The 25,432-nt window shown below is 40.1% G+C and overlaps 1 protein-coding gene across 3 annotated transcripts in view; it reads right to left on the bottom strand.

Annotated features, from left to right (window-relative positions):
• Nucleotides 1–8,860: 8,860 nt before the first annotated feature.
• tgfbr2b (transforming growth factor beta receptor 2b) overlaps nucleotides 8,861–25,432 on the bottom strand; it is a 70,841-nt gene continuing 54,269 nt past the window's right edge. For all 3 annotated transcript variants that reach the window (XM_075464679.1, XM_075464681.1, XM_075464680.1), the window contains 3 exons: nucleotides 23,244–23,385; nucleotides 11,738–11,865; nucleotides 8,861–9,938 (listed from right to left, as the gene is read on the bottom strand). In XM_075464679.1, the coding sequence (XP_075320794.1) occupies nucleotides 9,678–9,938; nucleotides 11,738–11,865; nucleotides 23,244–23,385 (531 nt within the window). In that variant the 3' untranslated portion in view covers nucleotides 8,861–9,677. The remainder of the gene's footprint in view (nucleotides 9,939–11,737; nucleotides 11,866–23,243; nucleotides 23,386–25,432) is intronic.

Genomic DNA, 25,432 nt, shown 5'->3' with positions numbered 1-25,432 from the left:
TGCAGTTTTCTCCATTCTTCATTAATGATGGTCGCCTGAGCGCCTGAATCCCATAATGCTTCCACTGGAACCGTATCCAGTGTACAATGGACAGTGTGTCGCTTTGCAATCAACTTGATGAGTCTTTCCTTGCGTCGTGGTGGGAGATAGTTGACTGATGAACTTTGAGGCAGTGTGGGAGGGGGGGCAGGTTGCTGCATGATGAGACTGGATGATTCATGGGCTACCGAGGGTCCCAGCTCGGTAACCCAGTCTCGTTTCCCTGCTGCTCTCTGGTCCGTCGACATCCTCTGGAGAGATGCCCCTCTTGTCCACACTTAAAGCAATGTCTGCAGGAGTCACCTATCTGAGCTTCCTGACACTCCCTACAACCCCTGGGCCGACTACGGCTTGGTGAAAACATTTTCTCTGTCGGTCTGGCTTTTGTGGCCTCCACTGTCTGTAACATCAACTTTTTAATTTCTAGAACCTCAGCCTTGAGTGCTTCTATTGAGTCTGCCTCCATCTTGAGTCCCTGACTTTTCTTGCCCTTCCCCGCTGCTTCACGGTTAGTAACTGTGCCATCTGCTGCCGCTGAGGTGTCAGGTGGATACACCTCTGCCTGCACTTCACTGAATTTTGGGGGCTTGTTTATGGCTGTCTTTCTCAGTTTTTGCTGTCTTTCTTGTTCTAAGTTTGCAGCTTCACTGATTCGCTCAATCAGCACCTCATCTGTGACAGTACGGTTATTGAGATATGGCTTGAGCTGGAACTTAACCGCATCACTGTAAAGACCAGTTTCTATGGAACGGAGGAATTTTCTCTGGATTAGCTCTGGACTAAACTGCTCACCTTCCTCACTTGCATCATCATCAGCGGATTTTCTCATCAGCTTCTCTTTCAGTTCTATTGCTCTGAATAAGAAATTCTGTGCTGATTCTTTTAGATCTTGTGTCATGTTCATCAGGTGATGCAGCAGGTCAGAGGAGTCCACTTTGTAGTGACCTTTAAGTATGGTCTTGAGGGTGTGCAGCGTCAGTTCTCGCTTTATTTCAAGCATCTCCCTCAGATGAAGACCTGGACTTACAGCCCGTGTGACTGCTTCAATAATCTCCGCTTCTCCATGTCCTTTCCGCTGTCCAGACTCAATTTGGTTGATGAGGCTTGTGTAGGACAATTTCTCCTTTTGACCAGCTTCTCCAATCTGTCCAATTATCCGGAACTCCCGCCTCAGTGTTACTTCAAGCAGTCTGGTTGGTGCTGTGGTGGCAGTTCTTGTGTCCTCTTCTTTTGCAGCCACGATGACAGGCGTACTGTCTCCTCCTGCTGTTTGTGTCCTCCGCTTGATCTTTTCCTCCAACGCTCCGATTTCCTCTGCCATCTGCTGCTGCAACTTATGGTACTGCATTTTCAAGTTCTCCAACTCACTTATTTCTTGAACTACTCTCTCAGCCTCAGTTTTCCCCGGTGTCAGCTTCAGAGGGGCCAAGTAGGACAGGACACGCTGCAGATACTGCTGATATGACTCTGTGGACTCTTCATCCTCCTCAATTTCATCCAAGGTTGTCTCCACTAACCTGATGAGGGCGCGTCTTGTTTTGCTGGCAAACCCCCCGACAGGTGCGTTACACTTTAGATGATCACAAAGGGAAATGAGCTCCGTCTCCTCCAGTGTCAGCAGTAGTCTGCTTAATTCATCCCTTGCTTCCTCCATGGTCCTCCTCTGCTCTGTCCTTCTAGACTTCTATGCGACTGGGCCGTGGGCTGAATGAACCATCCTCTGCTACCAAAATATGTAGCGTGGTGCAGAGTGAAGACTGCCTCCACTACACATTTAATTTGTTGTAATGATTTTTGTTCTGCAAAGAGCAAAAGTAGGTAAACTTATTTATTCCCGTTCGCCACACGCAGTTTATTTCACATTCACAGGTGTGTTCTCCTTCTCTAATAACATCAGCACCAACATCAAAACAAATAATTATGTATTTTACATCACTATTCAAAAACCAGTTTCATCAAGTACATTCAATATCAACTTATTTCTGAAATACACAGTCAGTCAATCACGTCTCCCAAACATTGTCATATTAACCAAATTAATCATGTATCTATTTCTTAAACCATGAACTACACATGAGCAGCGCGAGCTTTTAAGATCAACTTCTATTCCTCTCCAGCTTAACGGGCGCTCGAGGTTGCTAGGCAACCAACACTAACCACTGGCTAGCCATTCTCAATACGTTACGTTCGCTGAACAAGTAACGTTCATAACCAAAATCACAAAGTCCAACTGGGATTATAAAGTACCACATAAACATTGTCATATTAACCAAATTAATTATATATCTATTTTAAGTTATTTATTTCTTAAATCATAAACTACACATGAGCAGCGCAGATCGACTACTATTCTCCAGCTTAACGGGCGCTCGAGGTTGCTAGGCAACCAACACTAACCACTGCCCAGCCATCCTCAGTACATTACATTCGCTGAACAAGTAACGTTTATAAACAAAATCACATTAAGTCCAACCGGGATTATAAAATACCACATAACATATTTACACATCAATTACACCCTTCTAACCCTCCCTTCTTACCTGCAAAGAGCAAAAGTAGGTAAACTTATTTATTCCCGTTCGCCACACACAGTTTATTTCACATTCACAGGTGTGTTCTCGTTCGCGGAACGTATTCCCGCGACACTTCCCTTTGTCCCTGAACACACAGTGTAGCGAACGAGCCCTCTGCTGATAAGGGTTAGACACTGCATCCCGATTGCTTGATGACCATATTTTACACTAAATAATAACAACAATAAACTAATCTCCTATCTTATCACAAAACACCCAGACTATTTTCACCACCCTGAACATGAGCTGTCCAAAATGGGAAATCAAATTAACTATGGCTCTGTATGCCACATTTACAGTTAGTTGAAATACTTGAAAATGTCAAGGTGGTGACAGCTGCCTCAAAGTCTCTGAAAAAGCCTTAGACTCCAGGGGGTTAAAGTTAAAATCTGTGGATTATTTGAATAGCTCAGTGTTGTATGCAAGATGTTTGTTTATAAATGGTAGTGGCACGGCCATCCTGTACCTTGCACATGTTTAAAATAAAAACATGAATATATTAACCTGTGTATTATTTGAATAGCTTAGTATTGAATGTACAATAACAGAGGACCTATGTTTATACACGGCACTAGGCCCCGTTAAATATAAAACCCAATTGTATGCCATATAAATAGTAGGGGGTCCCTGCTCCAACTCTCCATCAGTTTGGGGGTCCCTGGCCTGTAAAACGTTGAAGACCCCTGCTTTAGAACATATAGCATAGCATTAGTCAATCAGATTCATACTATCCAGCGCTCCTTCTTCTCATCAGCAACAAAAAATAACCGTGTGGAACTTGTCTTCATGTAGAAAGATGATGCTGGTAATTTGTCATTATGCAGCAGGGGTGAAAAGTAACGAGTTACATTTACTCTCGTTACTGTAATTGAGTTTTTGTGTACTTGTACTTTTTTGAGTAATTTTTAAAATCAGTAATTTTACTTTTACTTAAGTAAATATTGTTGTTAGTAATTTACTTCACTACATTTTAAATAGCTTCCGTTACAAAGTAAAAATAAATAAATAAATAGATGAACTTGCGCTGTGTCTGCGTACCAGTAACTGTCAGTCTGATTGGCTCTGGACAACGGCAGCGCCAGAAAGTCACAAACGTCAAGAAGTTGGTGCCACTGAGGAGCTAGCTAAAAGATTATGGAGATGGATGAAGACACGTGTATCAATGGAGAAGGGTTGAATGTGGAACACAGAGACACGCACGGAAACCAGCTCCTGTTCAAACTAAATAGCAAGTTCATCAAGTGATTAACCCCTTACGCCTGAATTCATATAGCTGTATATAAAAAAATGTTTTGTGTGTGTTTTAGCCTTTAAGTAGATGGTAAATAATGCTGAGAATATTAATTTCACTTTTGCACAAAAAATAAATAGAAATTTTGGTATGTTGCAAATTTGCGACAACAGGCATAATGCTCAATAATAAGATAACAACACAGTAATATAACAGTGAAAAAACAATGTTTTTTTATTCACCCTTTTTTTTTTACATATTTATTTATATAAAGGTTCTTAGGTCCGTAGTGAATATGGACTAACCGGCATTGGGGGAATAAAGATGCTATCTCAGCTGGTTGATTGAGTCAAACGGTTTGTAGCATATATGCGACAATAGGCGTTAAGGGAACTGTAATCTGGATCTATGTGTTCTCTTTAATAAAAACAAGTAACTAAGTAACTTTTACTCTGAGTACATTTTAAATGAGCTACCTTTTATTTTTACTTGAGTAAATTTTTACACCAGTACTTTTACTTTTACTTAAGTAAAATTTCCTCAAGGTAACAGTACTTTTATGTTAAATTAATATTCAATTAATATTCAGTCTCATATCTCGCTACATTCGTGAAAGTTCTCGTTTGGTTGGACAGACATTACGTAAAGAACGCATACGACACAATCTGTGATTATAACATATATATAGATATATGAACTATTTATTAAAATGATATGACCAAAGACATGAACCTTAAACAAACAGGAGATGCATTGAATATGGGTGATTATATAAAACACTCAGTGAATGGAAAATAAAATAAGGGAATGGAGGGATACTGGATTCAAATAGTTTAGGTTGGCTTACTATTTGACGCTAAATACTAACATTTTGGATTCATTTATCATTCTGTGAAAGCCTCGAGACATCCATCAAACCCACTTTAAGGTGAAAAACGGGTCGTCTTACTGTAATGAAGTTCTGTTGAGTCAGCTCGGAACAAGGCAGGTGGTGGCCACGCGGAGTCCGAGGGGATTTCTCTCGGTTCCGCTCTCTGGGCCTTCCTTGTTGTGGTGGCTGACTCTAGCGGACTTCTCAGCAGCTGTCTGGACGGGAACACTGGTGTTGACTTCACTGTGCAGTGTGATTAAACTCGTCCGAGCGTCAGAGTTGGTCCGTTGCTGATTCCTTCTGATGAAGTGAACTTAAGTTCACAGGAGATTAATAAAAGGTTGCCTGAGTTGGCTTTCTTGGTAGGAAAAGCTGATGATGGCGTGAAACAGCGGAGGTTAGGACGTGCGACGTAAAAGGACATGGATGACGATGGACGAACAAAAACATGGAAAACGTGTATCTTCAGACTATTTCATTCTGTTTCTTTGTTAGGGTCTTTCTTTCTCGTCTTTCTTTGGGTCCTTTGTAGCGTTATCGGGCAATTATATATGTATCAAATATAAGGATTTATCTTAAACCTCGAATTAAGGGCACCACCTACCGTTATTTTAACTTTAAGTTACAGTCAGGGAGGAAAACTGTTAGAATCTTACGATCCTGGCATGTTAAATTAATAATCAATTAATAATCAATTAATAATCAATTAATAATCAGTCTCATATCTCGCTACTTTCGTGAAAGTTCTCGTTTGGTTGGACAGACATTACGTAAAGAAAGCATACGACACAATCTGTGATTATAACATATATATAGATATATGAACTATTTATTAAAATGATATGACCAAAACATGAACCTTTAAAACAAACAGGAGATGCATTGAATATGGGTGATTATATAAAACACTTAGTGAATGGAAAATAAAATATGGGGAATGGGGAGATACTGGATGTATTCAAATAGTTCAGGTTGGCTGACTATTTGACGCTAAATACTGACGTTTCGGATTAATTTATCATTCTGTGAAAGCCTCGAGACATCCATCAAACCCACTTTAAGGTGAAAACGGGTCGGTCTTACTGTGCTGAAGTTCTGCTTAGTCAGCTCGGAACACGGCAGCGGCCACGCGGGGTCCGAGGGGATTTCTCTTCCGCTCTCTGGGCCTTCCTGGTTGTGGTGGCTGACTTTAGCGGACTTCTCAGTTGCTTCTTTTCACCGGGAAACGGGAACGATGGTGCCGAGGGCTGTGGTTAGATGATCGAATCTTCCGAGTGTCAGTTGGTCCGTTGCTTCTCTGATGAAGTGAACTTAAGTTCACAGAAGATTAATAAAAGGTTGCTTGGAGTTGGCTTTCTGGGTAGGAAAACTTCATTCTGTTCTTATCTTTGTTTGGGTCTTTCTTTCTCGTCTCCGGGGTCTCACTGGGTTCTGGAGGGCTTCCTCCGGTCGTCCTCTGCATCACTCATCCTCTGTCTTTCCGCTCTCTCCTGAGATCATGGGAAAACTCCCACACTCTGGTGAGCTCTTCTGTTCTTCTCAAATCATCTCCAAATCTCTCTGAGCAACTGTTCTCCGCTCTGTTCTGAAACTCTGGGTTGAAACTCTTCTGGAACAAGAACCAAGAAGCAAGAAGCATGTGTTTTTCGCGGGCTCCGGGTATTGACTCTCGGAGGCGGGGCGTGACGTAAGCTTACACTACTCTTTCAGCCAATGATATGCCTGAACTGTGGTGAATGTCTGCCTGGGTTTCTGTGTAAGGTGATCTGTTTTATATGTGGGGATTTCTGGATGAGACAAAGAAACTCTTATTTCTCCATTACTCTGTCTCATAGAACATTTGTCTCGGTGATTCTGAAAACACTACATCTTGTTAAGATATGCAGATTAAAGATATAACATAGACTTGCAATATAAAGACATCAAAATAACACACAACGTAATTGATGATTATGACTTTCAAAATTCAGATGAATATCTATGAAATCGTGACATATGAATAGTGAACCACACAATGTTACTTTTCTGTGTTAACAATGGTGATACCAAACAAATACCAAATAGATATCGAAGGGACATCGTTAAAAGTTAATTGTTGCATATATCTTGTCCATTTTACTGAGTCCTCGGGGATTTAAATGTTCAACTAATCAACACTGCAGAGCACTAGGGGGCAATGTGGTTCCATCAGGCAGGTTGGGCATTTTCAACCAAGATCAGTTCTTTGTCAATATTTAAGCCAGAATCGTACAAATTGTCTCTATATGCGTCTTGTGATCAAGCTGGAAACCTGAAAGAAATTGTATACGGTTATCAAACACATTTAATATAGTTTTAAGATTCGACTAAAAGTGAGTCTTAGTGAAGTCTTCTCAGTTCGTGTGTAGCCATCTGGTCGGTCTCTGGTGGGAAAGGGTGTTAAAATGTCAATTTCGATTTATGGTGAAGATAAGATAGTAAGTCTCCAACATCTCCAACAGAAAGATTCTTTGTTCATTCGAGTTTATCCCAATTTATGGAGAGCGTCTGTTGCGAGTTCGACTCCCCAAAAACTCTCAAAAGGGTAGAAGGTTAACGTAAATTAGGCAGTTTCTGTCTCTTTTTCCTTTGTGGAAAGAGAATGGAGATCTGTTTTTTTATCCACATACGTAAACATCCCCCACAGGAATGTTGGTTTTGTCAAAGTTTGAAAAACTCTTAATCCACACGGCACTGTGACTGCTACACCTTCTTTCTGTCGTCTTCGGCACCGCTCATCCTCTTGTCTTTCCGCTCTCTCCTGAGACTTTGGGAAACTCCCAAAACTCTGGTGAGCTCTTCTTCTCTTCTCAAGTCATCTCCAACTCTCTGAAAACCTGAACAACTGAAAATCAAATCCAATCTGCTCTCAACTCTGGTCTGCGTTCTGATCTCTCCTCTGCCTTTTGGATTCGCGGGGTCCGTGGTTTGACTCTCGGAGGCGGGGCATGACGTAAGCTTACACTACTCTTTCAGCCAATGATATGCCTGAACTGTGGGGAACGTCTGCCTGGGTTTCTCTATGTAAGATGATCTGTTCAGCTTTTATGTGGGGATTTCTGGATGAAACAAAGAAACTCTTATTTCTCCATTACTCTGTCTCATAGAACATTTGTCTTGGTGATTATGAAAACACCACAACTTGTTAAAATATGCAGATTAAAGATATAACATAGACTTGCGATGTAAAGACACAAAATAACACAACATGATACAGACGATTATGAGTCTCAAAATTCAGATGAATATCTGTAAAGTCGTGACATATGAATAGCGAACCACACAATGTTAATTTTCTGTGTTAACAATGGGGATACCAAACAAATAACAAATAGATATCGAAGGGACATCGTTAAAAGTTAAATTGTTGCATATATCTTGTCCATTTTACTGGGTCTTTGGGGATTTAAATGTTCAACACTACAGACCACTAGGGGGCAATGTTGTTCCATCGGCGGGTTTGTCTTTTCCCAACAAGATTATTTCTCAGTCAATATTTAAGCCAGAATCGTACAAATTGTCTCTATATGCGTCTTGTGATCAAGCTGGAAACCTGAAAGAAATTGTATACGGTTATCAAACACATTTAATACTGTTTTAAGATTCGACTAAAAGTGAGTCTTAGTAAGGTATTAGGACAGTATTCTCAGCCACCTGGTCTCTTCTCTGGTGGAAAAGGGGGTTAAAGTGTCAACTTCGATTTATGGTCCAGATAAGACACTTTTCCAAAAGAAGGGTTCTTTGTTAATTTGAGCTTATTCCAATTTTATGGCGAGTGTCTGTTGCTAGTTCGACTCCCCCAAAAAGCTTTCAAAGGGCCGAAGGTTGTTGTAAATTAGGCAGTTTCTGTCTCTCTTTCCTTGGTGGAGAAGAATTGAAGATCTGGGTTTTATCCACATACGTAAACATCCCCCGATAGTAATGTTGATATCGTCAGAGGTTGAAGAACTCTTAATCCACACACTGTGACTGCTACACCCTCCTTGCTAATCTTACGTCTAAGTCTCAATGGAGATGCGGGTTCAGCGGATTTATTGCTGCTAAAAAGTTTCAAGATTTGTCGATATGTAACAAATCTGAAGTGTCGTGTCGCTTTCTAAGATTAAAGAATCGTAAAGAACACTCAGCAAAGAGAAATAACTTTAATTTATAAAAAAATGTACAATATCTTACATATAACACACACTGGCAAGACGAAACATCTTTGGCAAACTGCCTATTGATATCAGCAAAACAAACTCTGTTTTAAGATGTACATCCTCATAAAGTCTTTCGGTCTTTGCGTCAAACGGTAAGCTCAGTAGGATTCGTTTCCCTTTTTGGCTGATTTGTCTCGTACATTTCCATTCATACACACACACACACACACACACACACACACACATCTGACCTGTATTGCTCTGATAAATCACTGGTAAGGATGTCTGCAGCATTGTTAGTGTTAAGGCAACTTCTCTGCTGACATTTGAAAAAAGGTTGAAATTTGAAAAGACAAAGGCACTTTCAGGAAAAAGCATGTTATAATTGAGAAACACGTGTAAATGATAAACATCTGTAAAACATAAGTATGTCAGGATAAAGTGCACATCAAACATCTTTGGTTTACAAGGCATAGGTCTGTTTATTCCCCATATAGAGCCTTGGGTTAGGACAAAAGCCTGTTTGACCCTGCATGTTCAACACATCTGAAGAGCTTTCAAGTTCATTTAGGCTGTTTGGCTATCTATCTTTGAAGCTAATTTAGATGAGTTGTTACATTTTGGAAGCAACATCACTCAGACTTTATCTTTGTTGGGCTACAATTACATATGACACGGGCCCTGACACTTACTGGCTTTAAATCTGGCAAGAGCGTAGCTCCTCAAACGTCACCGTACTCAAATCAGAACAAACGTGCTTGTGAAAAGGCCATCCGTGAGAGTCCACAAAGATGTGGAGCTTTTCCTCACTTCTTGTCACTCACAGAGCAGTCCACAGCTATGATGTTCTGTATTTCACTGATTTTGACCTCGTCCTGTGGGATCTCCACTGCTATGGGGATTTTCAGCTCCTCCAGGATCTTCTCTGCTGAAGAGCTGCGGCTCGACAGCTTGTCCAGCTCTTCCTCCAGTTCGAAGATGCGCTCCGCGACACAGTGGGCGGTGAGGCGGGCCTCGGGATCGTGGTCCCAGCATTCCGTGATCGTTGCACAGATCACTGCCACACCCTGGAGAGGGTAGAAGAGACTGGATTTGACACTCTGGCCACGGCTTAGATCTTCCAGAATTTTTGAACGATAAATCAATCTGTTCTTAGTAACTTAATCTTCTGTAAGCATTTCCCTTTTTGGTCAATTTTAGTTTACTTCAAACTGTCCGTTATTCTTACTTTAAATCTTTTGACTTGAAATAATCAAGTTCATTAATATTTCCTTACATTCATTTAACGGATGCTTTTATCCAAAGAAACGTAAGCGAGGCCCACATGGCTACAATGTGTGGTCCAATAGACACTACAACATGTGGACTGTTGGAAACTGAACCAGTAACCTTCTAATTAAAAGAGGACGATTGTAAATCTGTTTACTGCCTAAGTTTTGAAGTACACATTATCTAAGAGGCAGCTAAGCATGGCCCATGGCCTTAAGCAACTACTTTGTGCTACCATGACTTTTTCCAGACTGGTGTGTATAAAAAATAATTTATCATTAATTAGCTGAGTGTTCTCCCTGTGTATGCGTGGGTTCTCTCCGGGTACTCCAGCTTCCTCCCACTGTCCAAAAACATGCATGTTAGGTTCATTGGTGTCTCTGAAATTGTCCTTAGGAGTGAATGTGAGCGTGTGTGTGGTTGTGTGTCTGGTTTGTCTCTGTGTGGCCCTGTGATGGACTGGCTGCCTGTCCAGGGTGCACCCCGCCTCTCACCCAATGACAGCTGGGATAGGCTCCAGCCCCCCCGACCCGACCCGACCGACGGATTCAACGGGTATAGAAAATGGATGGATGGATGTATAGTTGAGTGGTTATCATAATATGGACTGATTCATTACATAATGGCGTGTTCCCACTATGCAGTCCGGTACGGGTCGGTTCAAAACGGTTTGCTTATTTCAGTGTTTCCACTACCACCAAAGCGTACCAGTCCCATGGAACCCGTTACCATGGAACCTGTTACCATGTCTGTAACCCTTCTGCTTGGGGTACCGAGCACACAGGACCGGTTCCAGGCTCTGCTTTCCGTTGTTGGTGAGGAGGCTGTGCAGCGGGAGCTCGATGGCGCTGTGCCAAACCAAAAAGTTTTCCAGCTGATTGCCGCAAAAATGGCAGAGAGTGGTTTCAACCGGACCGCGAGCCAGTGTGGCATTAAGCTGAAGAAGCTCGGAGGTGGTTCCAAATTATGGATGTTATTTGTTATTTGCTATTTACGCTTCGGCACGCACTCCGCCCCCCCCTGAGGGTCCCCTTTGTACAATGGGAACGCAAAGCTGACCCGAAAGCGACCCGACCCGTACCGGACTGCATAGTGGAAACGAGGCTTTAGTTTGCTATACACAAACAACTCTTCTGCAAAATACGTGGTCTAAAATGCTCTAAGAAAGTTCATTTTTGACTAGGCTTTTTTAAAATCATGGTTTTCTATTTTCTATTTCTAAAAAAAGCCTTGTCCAAAGTAAACTTTCTTAGAGCATTTTAGACCACGTATTTTGCAGAAGTGTCACTGTGGTCGTGTCTGAAACTGGATGGTGAGGTAACCAAAGTGAGGTCAGTTAGCATAAAGGCAAAGAGTGAATTCTGAATGTGAAACTTGTTTTGTTTTCATACACTTTTTATATTCATCAGTTTTAAATCATTTAGTGTACATATATACTGCAGAAATATGCAAGGAATCGCTAATGGCTAACTGCATGTGACTGATACAAAGTTCTTTCAGAATTAGTACTTATTTTAATTACTAATAATATACAAACTAATAAAACTATTAAACTGAATTTTCTTTAAGGGTCTGTTACACATGAATGAATATTTACCTGATGCCTGAGCCAGCTGTCAGGGATCTCAGGTCTCCCTCTGTCTCGCAGCACGTTGTCTTTCATGCTCTCCACACAGGGGTGCTCTCGCACTTTAGAGCCATACGCTGGCTCATAGTCCTTTACCTCTGAAAAACAAACAGCCCACAAATCAGACATGGTTCGAGGTGTTCTTCTGAGCTCCAAGTGAAAAAATATCAAATCAAATTTGTGGCATTTCCATTCATGTATCTGCTGATCAAAAGAATATAAATATAAATAATACGTTCAATTGAATCATACTTTATCAATCTCGGAAGGGGAAATGTAATATTGCTGTATGAATTATTGAGGAATACAGTAAATAATACAGTAAATCTCCAGGGATCCTCATCAACTGGAGTGTTGTGTTTGTGTTTGTCACGTTCATGGTCTGCAGGTAACACAGGTGTCTTGTGCGCGCTTTGAAAACCACACCAACTAGCGGTGCTGAAGTACTTTTATGGTGTCCTGTTCGGCAGTGTCTTGTCAATTCTCGGAGCACATTTACTGAAATTAAAATGCTGTGCTCCTTCCACAGTTCCACTAGGTATTTTGAAACTGTGTGTTTAAATATATCAATTTCATCGCAGGATCTAAATGAAATTGAGCAGAGAAATCATCATCTCTCTCACGTTAAACTGATTGCTGTAAGTGGTTCTATTCTCTCACTATAGATTTTGGTCAAGGATGACCAAAATTTGTATCTTATGACATGTATAGCTTATACTTATTCTATTTATTATTTTTTTCTATGAATATTTTATTTGTTCTGCTGTTTAAATTGTTTCGTTTATATTCAAATGAATCTGTATTATTAGATGTTGTTGTTTTATTGTTTATTTTATCATTTATTTATTAGTATTGTATAAAGTTATTACATTCTTTATCATGTATTATTTTATCTACTCATATTTTATTGTACAAGTACATTCTTACTTTATTTCCTATTTTTTTTGGTTGTTTAATCAGTCCATGGGACCTTTAAATTGCATTTTATTTGTTTGAAAGTTATAAGACTAAGTAAAATTGACTGATAGCTAACAGCTAATTTAGCCACACTGAATCCTTTTAATTTATTCTAACATCTTAAATAAGAACCAGCCGTTCAAATAAACTAGGGCTGGGTGAGTTAACTCGTTATTATCGCGTTAACTTGTCAATTATTTAACGCCAATAAATATTTTATCGCGCATTAACGCAGGTTTTATTATTTATTTTCTTATTGTAAAAGTCTGTTGCTCACAGGCTTTTATTTTGTAAAAGTCTGTTGCTGTCTGCTGCCGAACCGGAAAAGAAAGTAATCGGCGGATCCACCAAACATGGAGAAGGGTACGGAACTTTTACTCGGCCACGAAGCATGGAGGAATAAAATAAAGATAAACTAGCAGGTAACATCACCGTTACAGGTGCTCCTCGGTCTCTGTGTGAAGCTCACGGAGCTAACCGGCGCTACTTCCTGTTTTGCTTGTTTCAACATAAAAGCACGTATTTCAAAATAAAAAAAAAAAAAACTCCTGCATTTACAGCCAAGTTGAATGGTCTTCTCACCGTAGTAGTTCCAGTCTAAAATATCACTTATAGGCAAAACACACAACTGATAGCAGTAAGTCATTCAAGGAAACAGACAGTGGAGCGAGGCTTCTACATAAAAACTACATAAAAATGCTGATGTTAAAAGTGTGTTTGTACAACAAATGTTATGGCACTTTCATTCATATGGCAGCACATTTAAAATAAAACTAAATGCTAAAAGCTATACACTACTTTTGGATTCATTTTTGGATTTTGCGTACAAATGTGATTAATCATGATTAATCAGGGAGATCATGTGATTAATTAGATTAAAAATTTTCATCGTTGCCCAGCCCTAAAATAAACATGTTACATCTAGTTTTCACTGTGTACTTTTACTCATTTCAAGGCTGCCCCTCTTCCTATGGTCTGTGTGCTTCTCTTTTGATAACCACTTTAACTGGAAAGTAGCTAGCTTAAGACTACATGAAAAGTCGCTAATCTGGTATTCTAATAGGACTGAATTCTTAATAAAGTTATTTTCATTCAGTCATTTTCTGTCTCTATTGTCGGAGAATGAAACAGCTGTGAAATCCTGAATAAACGTGACACATTAAGACAACCCTGAAGCTGCCACTGGGAATATGTTTCACCTCACAGTGCAGGGCCAACTCAAAATTAAACGACACTCCCACTCCAGCTCTCTGCTGAGCCGCAGCAGGAAAAAAACCCCTCACACCTGCGGACTGAAACGAGCAAAACTCCGAAAGTCGCCAGTTTGGTCTCTTGGTGTCAAGTCTTTAACGGGGTCTGAAAAGTATGGAAATCTCGTGAAAATGTCCGATGGAAACACTGTGTAGTAGGACTGTACCAAGGGCTACTAGCGTCACATATGGCGTCGCGCCAACGAGAAGCAGAGAAACTGTGACTCAATGTTGCAAATAGGGATGGGAATCGAAAACCGGTTCTTGTTGAGAACCGGTTCCCAGTGTTTCAATTCCTTGGAATCGTTTTGCAATTTTGCAAACGATTCCCTTATCGATTCCAGTGGGCACGAATGGCGTCCAGTACAGCCAACAGTAAACATGGCGCGGTACAAACGCTCGAAAGTTTGGTTACACTTCCCTAAAAAAGACGACAACAGGGCAACTTGCAAAGTGAATATTTCACCAAAGGGAGGAAATACTGCCAACATGCAATAACTATGAATGAATGTCGCGTTTTCGATCTGCTCCGGACTAACGTTGGTGAATCTGAACCCAGCAACGTTAGCATGTCCTCGGCTAACACTGCAGGTAACTAACTAACTTACAAACACTGCCTATCATGTTTGCGCCATTTGCCTCATTGTAAAACCTGCTATTAGTAACGGTTAACGTTAAATGAATGCCTTCTCAGGCATTACATTTAGATGACCATCACAAGAGGCAGATTCTGAGTGGCTCAGAGCCAGAGGCTGGTGGTACTACCCCGAGTTCACGTCTACCTCCAGCTTCTCCTTTCACCAGAGCAGGGAAGAGTTAAATTACCCAGGCCATGATAGACGAATGTGGACCTCACCATTGTTGGGTTTGTAAGGTCATGACTCGTGTTACTTCTAAACTAAACAAAGTTAATGCCAATCGACCGTTTCCCCGCCAAATGAGAAGGGAACCGATAAAGAACCGAATCGTTAAGCAGAATCGAAAATGGAATTGGAATCGTAAAATCTTATCAATTCCCATCCCTAGTTGCAAAGATAGGTGCAACTCACCTTTTCTTTACATAAAAAGCTGTTAAGAGACTGAAACGTCTCAAAATGAAGCTAAGAAACTTCCAGTAAAAACTCATGGACAAAAAGTAAGATGAGTTTCGAACCAGGGATACGAACCTCTGTACCACTGTGCAGCCCTTCTACACATGTATGTATATATATATATATATATGTATGTATATACACAATACATACATAAATATATATACATACTGTATGAATGATCAAAACGTCTTATATTGCTGGTGGAAATATGGGAAAATCTAGTAGAAACAGGATTTTATGATGAAATCTAGGAAAAGCTGAGTTGCTGCATGAACGTCATGCTTCCTGTATGTCTCTGTGCTGCTGTGTCCTCAAATCCAGGAAGTTTGGAGATTGGAGCAGAACTTCCAGTCAGGAAGTTGGAGATCTGGAATCGGGACTTTGTGCAGAAAAGCTGACTCGACAGGCCCACACTTCCTGTTTTGACATGCGGAACTTCCCTCATTCTTAGTATTTTAAAACAAAGTCCAGCCCATTCCCCTGAAGGCTATTTGTGCCAGAGCTGGTATTGTCCTCAGGTCTCTGCTGTTTGGATCTCCTGCGGCAGAGCTGGTATAAATACCACACATTTTCCTGGAGCACACAGCTGAAGCGTAGAGCAGCAAAGATCAAGCTGACCTATGATGAGAAAGTGTCAAAGCACAAATAAAAAGAGGTGGAGTCCTTTTTAAACATTAAGTCACAGTGGAAAAGACCTCATTTCATGCTCAGTTACTGACGTGGTATTTATGCACTTGTCTTTATGTTTCTAAGAGACGTAAAGACCATCAGTACAGCCTGTACAAGCTGCAGCCGGTTTTCCTTCTCTGGACATTTCAAAGCTATGAAATGAATTTCATGTGTGGTTGGAGAACAGATTCTACAAAAGTGCAGCCAGAGCATCAGTCTCACTTTCCTTTTGCTGTCTGGGGCCCACAGTTAAAACCCTAGTATATTCGATCCAAGGGGCGGAAAGCACTTTACAACAGTTTCCTTTTCAGATTATCTGTCTGAAACCTTTGTGGCCTGGAGGTGAGCAGAAACTCCTGTGGCTGGCTACATTGTCTGGCAGCTACTATATTCAGACTAAAACAGCGTCGTGTTTGCCATTCAAGAGACCTTAGATGATCCAGAGGGGAATAACTAGAGACGTACTAAACACTGTTACAAAACAAATGACATTACTATAAATGGCCAAGCATAAACTCTAAAAAAAAAATATACCATCATTGAGACTATATCTCCTTCCATCCAAACAAAGCATCTGTCCGTCTCTAAAGAATGTTGTGTGGCAGGTTTGCGGTTAGTACATTAGTGTTCTGTAAAAGTGAAGCACAGCTTGATATGTTTTGATGGGGGCTTTGAAAAGTTTAAGTAAGGGAAAGTGAGCGATATCCTTACTGTAAGCAGGTGAATTTAATTGAATTAGAATGCAGGTCTGAAACTTAGAGAAAACAGTTTTTTTACTTTATCAAATGATCGAGAAGCTGAAGTGAAAACCAAACAGCGGAGATACCACTCATTTTTCTTCATTTTGAAAAAACTTAGCCTTAGCTTATGGAAAAGTTGAAATGTTAGGTCCATCTAAAGATCAATGATCAGAATTTGTATTCATATGAAAATCTAAGAATGATACCACTGTTACCTATAGGTGGTTAACACAAACATTGAATTCAATAGATGGACATAGAAACAAAGTCACCCAGTGTGTGGGTTGAGTTTAGCATTTAGCACCACCAGTGTGTGGTGATTGTATCTCAAAATCATGGCCGACATGTATGCCTGTCAAAAAAAGCTTAATCTCCTATTTTACTCAGAATAGCACTATCATCTGAACATCATGTGTGTTTTTTTCTGGTCCTTTAAAGACAGCTTGGACTTATGGCAACAGAGACCATAAACTAATCAGAAAGTTTATGTAATTAGTGGGAAATAATTAACTTTAAAAACTTTTTTTTTATGTAATTAGGGTCCTTTTTTCGTGTGGTGGTGGGTTGACAGGACACGGATGCGGACTCAGAGGTGTAAGGCAAAAAAGACTGGGTTTTATTCACAAAAAAATTTAAACAAAAGGCACGGCTGAGCTGGATAACAAGACTAAACTGTGGGATAAATACATGAATATTATTGAGACAAAACAAAACAAAAGACTTGACATGAAAAACACTTAACTTTAAAGGCGTAGCTTGACATGGCAAGGGAGTGGTGATATCGGGGAAAGATTTCACAAAAAGACGGGAGCCTGGGAACTTAATGGTGAACTGGGTGATTGTGAATGAGTGTAGCTGGGGACAATGAACAGGTGATGTGAGTGAACTAATGAGCAAACAAACTGTGGGGAAGACAATGGCAAACTAAATACAAGACGTGAACTCAAAAACCAAAACATAATAAAACATAAAACTAAAAACATGGGGAAAACCCCATGGGCGTGACACCTTTTTGCAACTATGGTAATCTTCCCCTGCTGGCCATGAGGTGGAATGCAGCTTTAAGGCAGCAGAGTATAACCATCAACCCCTTAGCAGCTGTTGCCAATAGCTGTGTCCCTCCATAGAGCTCAAGGCTTTTGTTTGGCACAGTGCGAACTGCACGCCATGGTCCATTTCTCCTGCATACCCTCACTCAGAACATGTAGGCCTTGTTGCACCCTGCAGGCTAATTCAGGATATGTAAATAGAATGCTTGGAGACACACTGAGAATGTACTATAACTGACCACAACAACAATGTCAGGGGGGGCAGAATTTTGATCCTGCATTCTGACCCCTGTTGTTGTTGTGCAAAGGAAACATCCACACGTTTGCACACGCGTGCACAAACACACGCCCATATAAGTGTAAACACAACCCAGATTAAGATACCGAAAGAGGGCATAAACAGTCTCCATCTGTATAAAATGCATGCACAGACATACATGTTGGAATGTGGCCGTCTCACTCTAAATGTCTCAGACTGTCTCGAACAAGGAACAAGGTTGACCGTGGAGACTCCCTCTCTACTCTCTGGAGAGTAGAGGAAAAACAACATAATTTGTCCAGTTCTATCTTTAAGAGATCCAGTTTGGTATTTCGTTTGTAAGATTTAAGATGTTTTTGGAAAGCAGGGCTTAGTTAAAAAGGAAACAAAAAGGACTGAATTCACAACCCCAATTCTAAAAAGGTTAGGACGCTGCAAATAAAAGCATAAAGCAATGATTTGCAAAGCTCAAAAAAGGACGTAATTCGCAGTAGAACATAGAAAACAGAAAATGTTGAGAGTGAGAGATTTTACCATTTTACGAGAATAGTCGAAAGGTCTTCTTGAATTTGATGGCAGTAACATATCTAAAGAAAGTTCTTGTTTCCACTGTGTAGCACACTATTTTCTTTAAATAACAGTTCTTAATTTTTTTGAAAATTAAGAAACTTGTTGCAGGACCTTTGGGAGAGGGAGGTTTCTCCATTCTTGCCTGACATAAGGTTCTAACGGCTCAACAGTCCTGGGTCTTCTTTGTTGTGTTTTGCTTTTCATGATGCATCAGATGTGTTCAATTGGTGAAAAGTCTGGACTGCAGGCATGTCAGTGCAGCACCTGTATTCTACTAAGAGCAATGCTGTTTTAATAGATACACAGTTTCCTGCAGATTTTGAAAGACTCTGCTTCTCTAAGGTGCTCTCTTATAACCAATCATTTTGCTGACCTAACCTAACTAGTTGCAAGGCAAGTCAAGTTTATTTGTAGAGCACAATTCATACACAGGCAATTCAAAGAGCTCTTGTGACGCCGATGCTTTGCTTTGCAGAAAGACGTATTGCATCACTTCCTGTTACCTGGATTGTGTTCTGTGGAATTTCTTGCTCCTCCTGGATTACTAATAATCACCTTATTTCTCCCTATAATTTACATATTTTTGAATTGTTAACTCAATAGCATACTTGCTTTATTCTAAAACTCACTCCTAAAGATCTTTGGTGTTTATTTTCACTTTTTAGCGGTGTGCCCGGTTCTCTAGCTTAGCATGGCTACCAGTTCTCTCCCTCCATCTCCTGCTTTCACCTGCTGTGTGTCAGGTGTTTAGTTACTCCTCTGCCTCCTTTAGTGATATGATACATGTTACAAATGTAGACTTTTTGTAGTTTTGTAGTCAGCTCTATAGTCAGAAACGTAGCATTAGAGGCACCAGCGACCATAGTCAAATGCATTCCAGGGGCCAGAGCAGGCGACGTAGAATCCTATTTAAAACTGCTGGCTAAGGATAAATGTAAATACGGTAAAATAGTTACTCACCTCTGCGTTAATGACACCTGGTTATGCCAATCACTAAAATTAATGTTGCATCGGTGTGTAATTTTGCCAAAACAATGTCAGACTCCGTAGTTACCCCTGTCAAATCTGACCAGTGATGACATGTTTAGCCGCATGTCCTCCTTCAATTGTTGGTTGTCCAGATGGTGTCCAGCAAACAACATGGGCTACAGAGAACTGGCAATCTTTCTGGAGAAAACCTGGTCTGATGAGGATGCTTTGCTAAATTTTCCCAACAAAGCACTTCGCTCCCAAACTGCAGGTTTACTTGTGGTTCCCAGAGTTTCTAAAAGTAGAATGGGAGGCAGAGCCTTCAGTCATCAGGCCCCTCTCTTGTAGAATAAGCTGCCAGTAAATGTCAGAGGAAGCAGACACCCTTTCCACTTTTAAGACCAGGCTTAAAACTTTCCTTTCTGATAAAGCTTATAGTTAGGGATGGCTCAGGTGATCCTGAAACATCCCATAGTTAAGCTGCTATAGGCCTACACTGCTGGGGGGGCTCATCTGTCACACCTTTCCTCACTTTACTCTCTTTTTCCCCTTGTTTAATTTCTGAAATGATATTATGTACATGTGACATTATTGTGGTCATTAACTCGTTTTTCCCTGTTCCAACAGATATCCTTTGAATGGTGTTACAGTGTTTGTTGTCCCCTCTTTTCTGTCCTCTCAAACCCCAGCTGGGGGTGTATAATGTAATGAATAATTAATTGGATTATTTCTAAATTAATTAATTGGATTTCATTGGATTATGATTAAAATTAATTGAACTCCAATTGGCTTGAATTGGACTATACTATTTAAGTGCCTTGAGATGACATTTGTTGTAATTTGGCGCTATATAGATAAACTGAATTGAACTTTACAGCTACATAAAATCACAAGAAGGCAAATAAAATCAATCCATAAAACATAAAATAATCATTAATTAATTAAATTAAAAGTGAAGAGTGCAGACAAAATACTTTCAGGTGTCATATGCGCAGCTAAATAGAACTGTTTTCAGCCTGGATTTAAACATTGTCAGAGTTGAGGCCTGTCTCACATCTTCTGGAAGGCTGGTCCAGATGTTAGGAGCATAAAACTGAAACGCAGTCTCACCTTGTTTAGTCCTGACTCTGGGCACCAGCAGGAGACCCCTCCCTGAGGTTCTCAGAGCCCGAGTTGGTTCATTTGGCTCTAACATGTCAGAGATGTACTTTGGCGCTAGACCATGAAGAGACTTGTACACAAGCAGAGCTGTTTTAAAGTCTATTCTCTGAGCGACAGGAAGCCAGTGCAGAGACCTGAGCACTGGACTAATATTGTCGTATTTCCTGGTTCTTGACAGGACTCGAGCAGCAGCATTCTGGATGTACTGCAGCTGTCTTACAGCCCGTTTAGAGAGCCCAGTGAGCAGGCCGTTACAGTAGTCTAACCTGCTGGAGACAAACGCATGGATCAGTCTTTCTAAGTCTGGTTTAGATACTATTCCTTTGATTCTAGCAATGCTTTTTAGATGGTAAAAAAGCTGCTATTATTGTGTTATTGATAATTGATTTTTTATTGTTATTGATTTAATGTGACTGTTAAAGCTCAGGTCTGAGTCCAATATCACCACAAGATTTCTAACTTGATTATTAGGTTTTAGAGAGAGAGTCTCAAGGTGACTGATAACACTTTCTCTTTGTTTCTGTGGACACAGACAATGATTTCAGTTTTGTCTGAGTTTAGCTGGAGAAAATAGTTTTGCATCCACACACTGATCTGTTCGATGCAGTGACACAATGTATCTACAGGCCCGTGTTCTCCTGCCGTCAGTGACACGTAGATCTGAGTGTCATCTGCATAGTTGTGGTAGGAAACATTATAGCTGCGTATTAGGTGCCCTTGAGCAAGGCACCGTATCCCCAAGCTCCCCAGGCGCTGTGAATGGCTGCCCACCACTCCAGGTTGGCATTTGTCTCTATGAGTGTGTGACCCTGTGCATGTGTGTGTCAACAGGTGCCAACCTGGATGGGTTAAAAGCGGAGGACAAATTTCGTGTGTATGCATGTATGCATGACAATAAAATCTGATCTGATCTAATGGAAGCATGTACAGATTGAACTATAGGGGTCCCAGGATTGACCCCTGGGGAACCCCACAGGTCATAGCCATTTGGTCTGAGACACAGTTACCAATTTCAACAAAATATTTCCTTTCCTCGAGATAGGACTTGAACCAGTTTAAAGCACTACCAGAGATTCCCACCCAGTCTTCTAACCTCTGTAATAAGATCGCATGGTCAACTGTGTCAAAGGCAGCACTCAGGTCCAGAAGAACTAAGACTGTGACTTTGCGTCAGCTGTCTCAGTCTTCCTCCAGCTGTTTCTTTTAATTTTCCAGTCCATTGCCTCTTTCCCAACTTTTTTGAGAAATGTTGCCATTAAATAAATATAGCCAAAAAATTTTTTATATAAAATAATACATTTCAACATTTGATAGTTTTCATGTTCTGTAGTTTTTTTGTAATTTACATTTTATACAGCAGCCAAACTTTTTTGAAGTTGGGAATGTACTATAATACTCATCTAATTTCATGCAAGGCTCACAAATCTTTTCATTTAATTTCTTACCATCAGATACCTTTGAAGCAAGAAACAAAGGACAAAATCCACAAAAAATAAATTATGATAATTATATGACATTTCCATTCATATGGCCTCTGTCAAAAATTCTCCTTTATCACCCTGTGTATGGTTTGCACAGACAGCTCGAACTGCATCAGGTGTAATGAAAGTATCTTTGTTTGAGGAGCTTAGAATTGCCTCTCACAATTTCAACACTTTGTAGGTCTTGATCATTGTTTGAGTAGGAAGTCTTTTCTCTGGGGGAAGCTAGAAGTCTACATCAAAATTAGGCAGTTGAAATCGATTAAATAAAAAAAAGACCAATTCCCTTTTTGTGTTTAAGAGTCATAGTGCATTTCTCAAGTATACACATACAGATTTCTGCCCAAAGAAGGGCAAAAGCACAGTCGTCTCCCTCACACATCAGACATTCCTCAGATTCCTGCTGAAGACCTGAAGCTATGGTTGAGGTACAGTCTGACAGACCAGATCACAGAATCTCCGCTGACACACTAACCCTTATCCAGTGCATAACAAGAAAAAGTAAACCAGTATCTGAACTAGATCACAAAGAAAAACATACCGTTGAAACCCTTTGCATTGGAAACTGTGTATAGACTCCAAGGTAACAATGGACCTGAATGTTTATTATTAATAACAATGTGTGAAAATTCATTTATTGGATCAAACTCAACAATTTGCATGCTACTTTTATCTTGTCCGTACAATGGACAATTGTAGTACAACTTGATGATGCTTGATGATTTCAGGCTCATCAAATCTTGACTGCGTTCCAAATTGCCTCCATTGCTGGTGTAAATCAATTGTGACATGTGATTTATTTAAAAGTAAGAAATTTAAAATAAATAAATAAATAAATAAACACAGAGAGATAATGAAAGTCACTGTGATTTTTCTTTGCTCAAACCACTTTTCCACATTCATTTTCCTCACCACCAAACAGTATGCCAATACACACCAAAAAAACACCAGACGACACACAGTACGAACGTATCTGTTTAAAGCATGCCCTGGCAGTGTTTTTTAAAAAAAAAATCATTATTATGGAAGAACTATAAAACCCTTTATTATGCGATAAAAACATTCAGTGTATATGATGACATAATCTGCGGCCAGTCCAGTCTACCACCAAGCATGTTGCGATCATCTGAAACTCACGGCTCTTTGAGTTTGGCTGCCATTTTCTTTTGTTTAATCTGAGTGTGTCTGCTCATGTCTTACATGACATCATATTCCCAGCAGCTTGAAATAAGTTCTACGTGTGTTTGTGGAATGTGTGAACGTGTGCTCACGCTGACCTCCAATGGCTTCACATCTTGATGTCATTTCCCACAGAACCAGGGCCATGGAGTAAATGTCAGTCTGTTTGAAAGACTCAATGTTCTCCAGATTCAGTCGAGCCTCCAACACCTCTGGGGCCATGTAACGTGCAGTCCCCACCTAAAGAACACAGGCAGCAGAAGGGCTAAACACACAAGCACCTACACATGATATACACTGAGCAATGGTATATACTACAATAATGGAAACTAGAGTTAATAAAAAAAAAAGTGTCTCATGAAACACTAAATCAACTTTTGCATTGAACATCTTCCACTGTTTTGCCTCTAATATCAGTAACGATCCAACAATTAGCTGTTTGACTCAGTGAAAATACACACATCTCCAATTTTAGCTTTATTCATTAACCCATTTAGGCCTAAAACGCCTGGAAAAGAATGCCTGTAAAACCTATGGGTGATTTCAGAAAGACCCCCTAAAACCTGAAGTTTTTCTGGAAATTCAGCAATTGTGTCAACGCCTACTAAATGATTGATTTCTCAGCCTCTGTAGCAGATAGAAACAAAATTCAAAAAGTATTTTTAGAGCTTACACCTGTGGCTTTCTTTGGAAATTGAGTTTATTTACATACACCTTCACGAAAATAGAAAATGTAAAAAGTAAAGTGCAGGAACAGAACTATTTTCAATAAAAAAAACAGTAATAAAATAAAATAAAAAGTAAAGTGCAGGAACAGCGCTATTTTCAATTAGAAAACAGTAATAAAATAAAATAAAATAAAATTTTATATTTAAATTATTTATTTATCTATTTATATATTTATTTTATCGCCAGTAATCTCTTTGTACTGGCAGCACAATGAGTCCCATGCCCATACACATTCAAATAAACGTTTTCATCTCCGGCACAGTTACGTGTGACCACCTTGCCATCTTTGCTCGAGCTGGAGTCTGAAGTACCTGGTCACTGTATCTATTCGTCTCGGAAACGAGATGTGCCCAAAGCTCCTCAGAAAAAATATGATTAAATGCCTGCAACGGTGTGGCATCTGCAGGTAAATCGACTTTCACCCCTGGTGTACGGTTGAAATCTCTCCGTCGATTACGGTGGTAATTGTCAGTCTTCCACTCACTTTCAAACCCTTCAAAATCATCCTCATCGTTATCGTCATCTTCAAACATATGTGCTAGCCATAAATCTGCATCAATTGGGTCAGCACGTTCATCAGCATCATCAAAGCCAAGAAAACTCCTCAAAATCGCTACCGTCTGAAATGTCTTCCCACTGAAAGTCCTCCATGCTTGTTCGATGTAACTTAACTTCAAAACAATGACACGAGTAACATGACGACACTCTCACGTGTCTATTATAATGCATTTGATTGCCGCAGAGGTCAATAATTGGTGCAAAACAACCTTATACATGAAAAAAGACGTGTACGCTTTCCCGGCCTTAAAGGTAGAATAACGCAACAGCGCCCCCGGCTTTAAAGGTAGAAATGCGGCAATGCTTTCCCGGCCTCAATGGGTTAAGACATTGGAAAAGACATTTACTGTGGTGACAGGCTTCCCCTTTTTTAAACCTATTCAACTGTAATTGGCGTAAGCAAATGACATTAGCCACATCACATTAGCTAGTAGACTGTTTACATTATACACATTTCCATGATACTTCAAGTTGCAGTGTCAATTTCACATAACCAGAAGTGCGAGAAAGTTACGTTATATAAGTTATGTCCCACATTGGTCCCATGTCAATATCCATAAATATCAGTCGAAGAGCTACTCTATATTCACAGTCAAGACTGGATTCCATCCTGGTTGTTTCCAAAGGCAAATGAGCAACATTGCATGGGTAGCTGCTATGCATGACTCAGTATCAGTCGGAATAAGTGGCAACACTTCAACAGCACTTTTCAGGCAGGACGAATGTGACTTCATGTAATGAAAGTAAAGCAGAACCATTTTACCACTGCTTTGATAATGCTATTTAAAAATGATGTTTAGTTTTTAGAATTGCAGAACTTTTAATCTATCAAAATTACATTTACACAGAGATTTGAACAAGCTTGCTGGCTCTGCAAAAATATTGCTGACTTTATTACATATACATATATATATCTCCATACATTATATCTTATATCTGGTTCTTTAGGGTACACACATTCTGCTGCAGCGGAAAGAAAAGTAGGACCACATGAGCACAT

This window comes from Odontesthes bonariensis, chromosome 5 (genome assembly GCF_027942865.1).
Source record: "Odontesthes bonariensis isolate fOdoBon6 chromosome 5, fOdoBon6.hap1, whole genome shotgun sequence".
NCBI classification, from domain to species: Eukaryota; Metazoa; Chordata; class Actinopteri; order Atheriniformes; family Atherinopsidae; genus Odontesthes; species Odontesthes bonariensis.
Note: the sequence above shows the minus strand (reverse complement) of the source record. Positions and strands in the feature narration are given on the sequence as shown.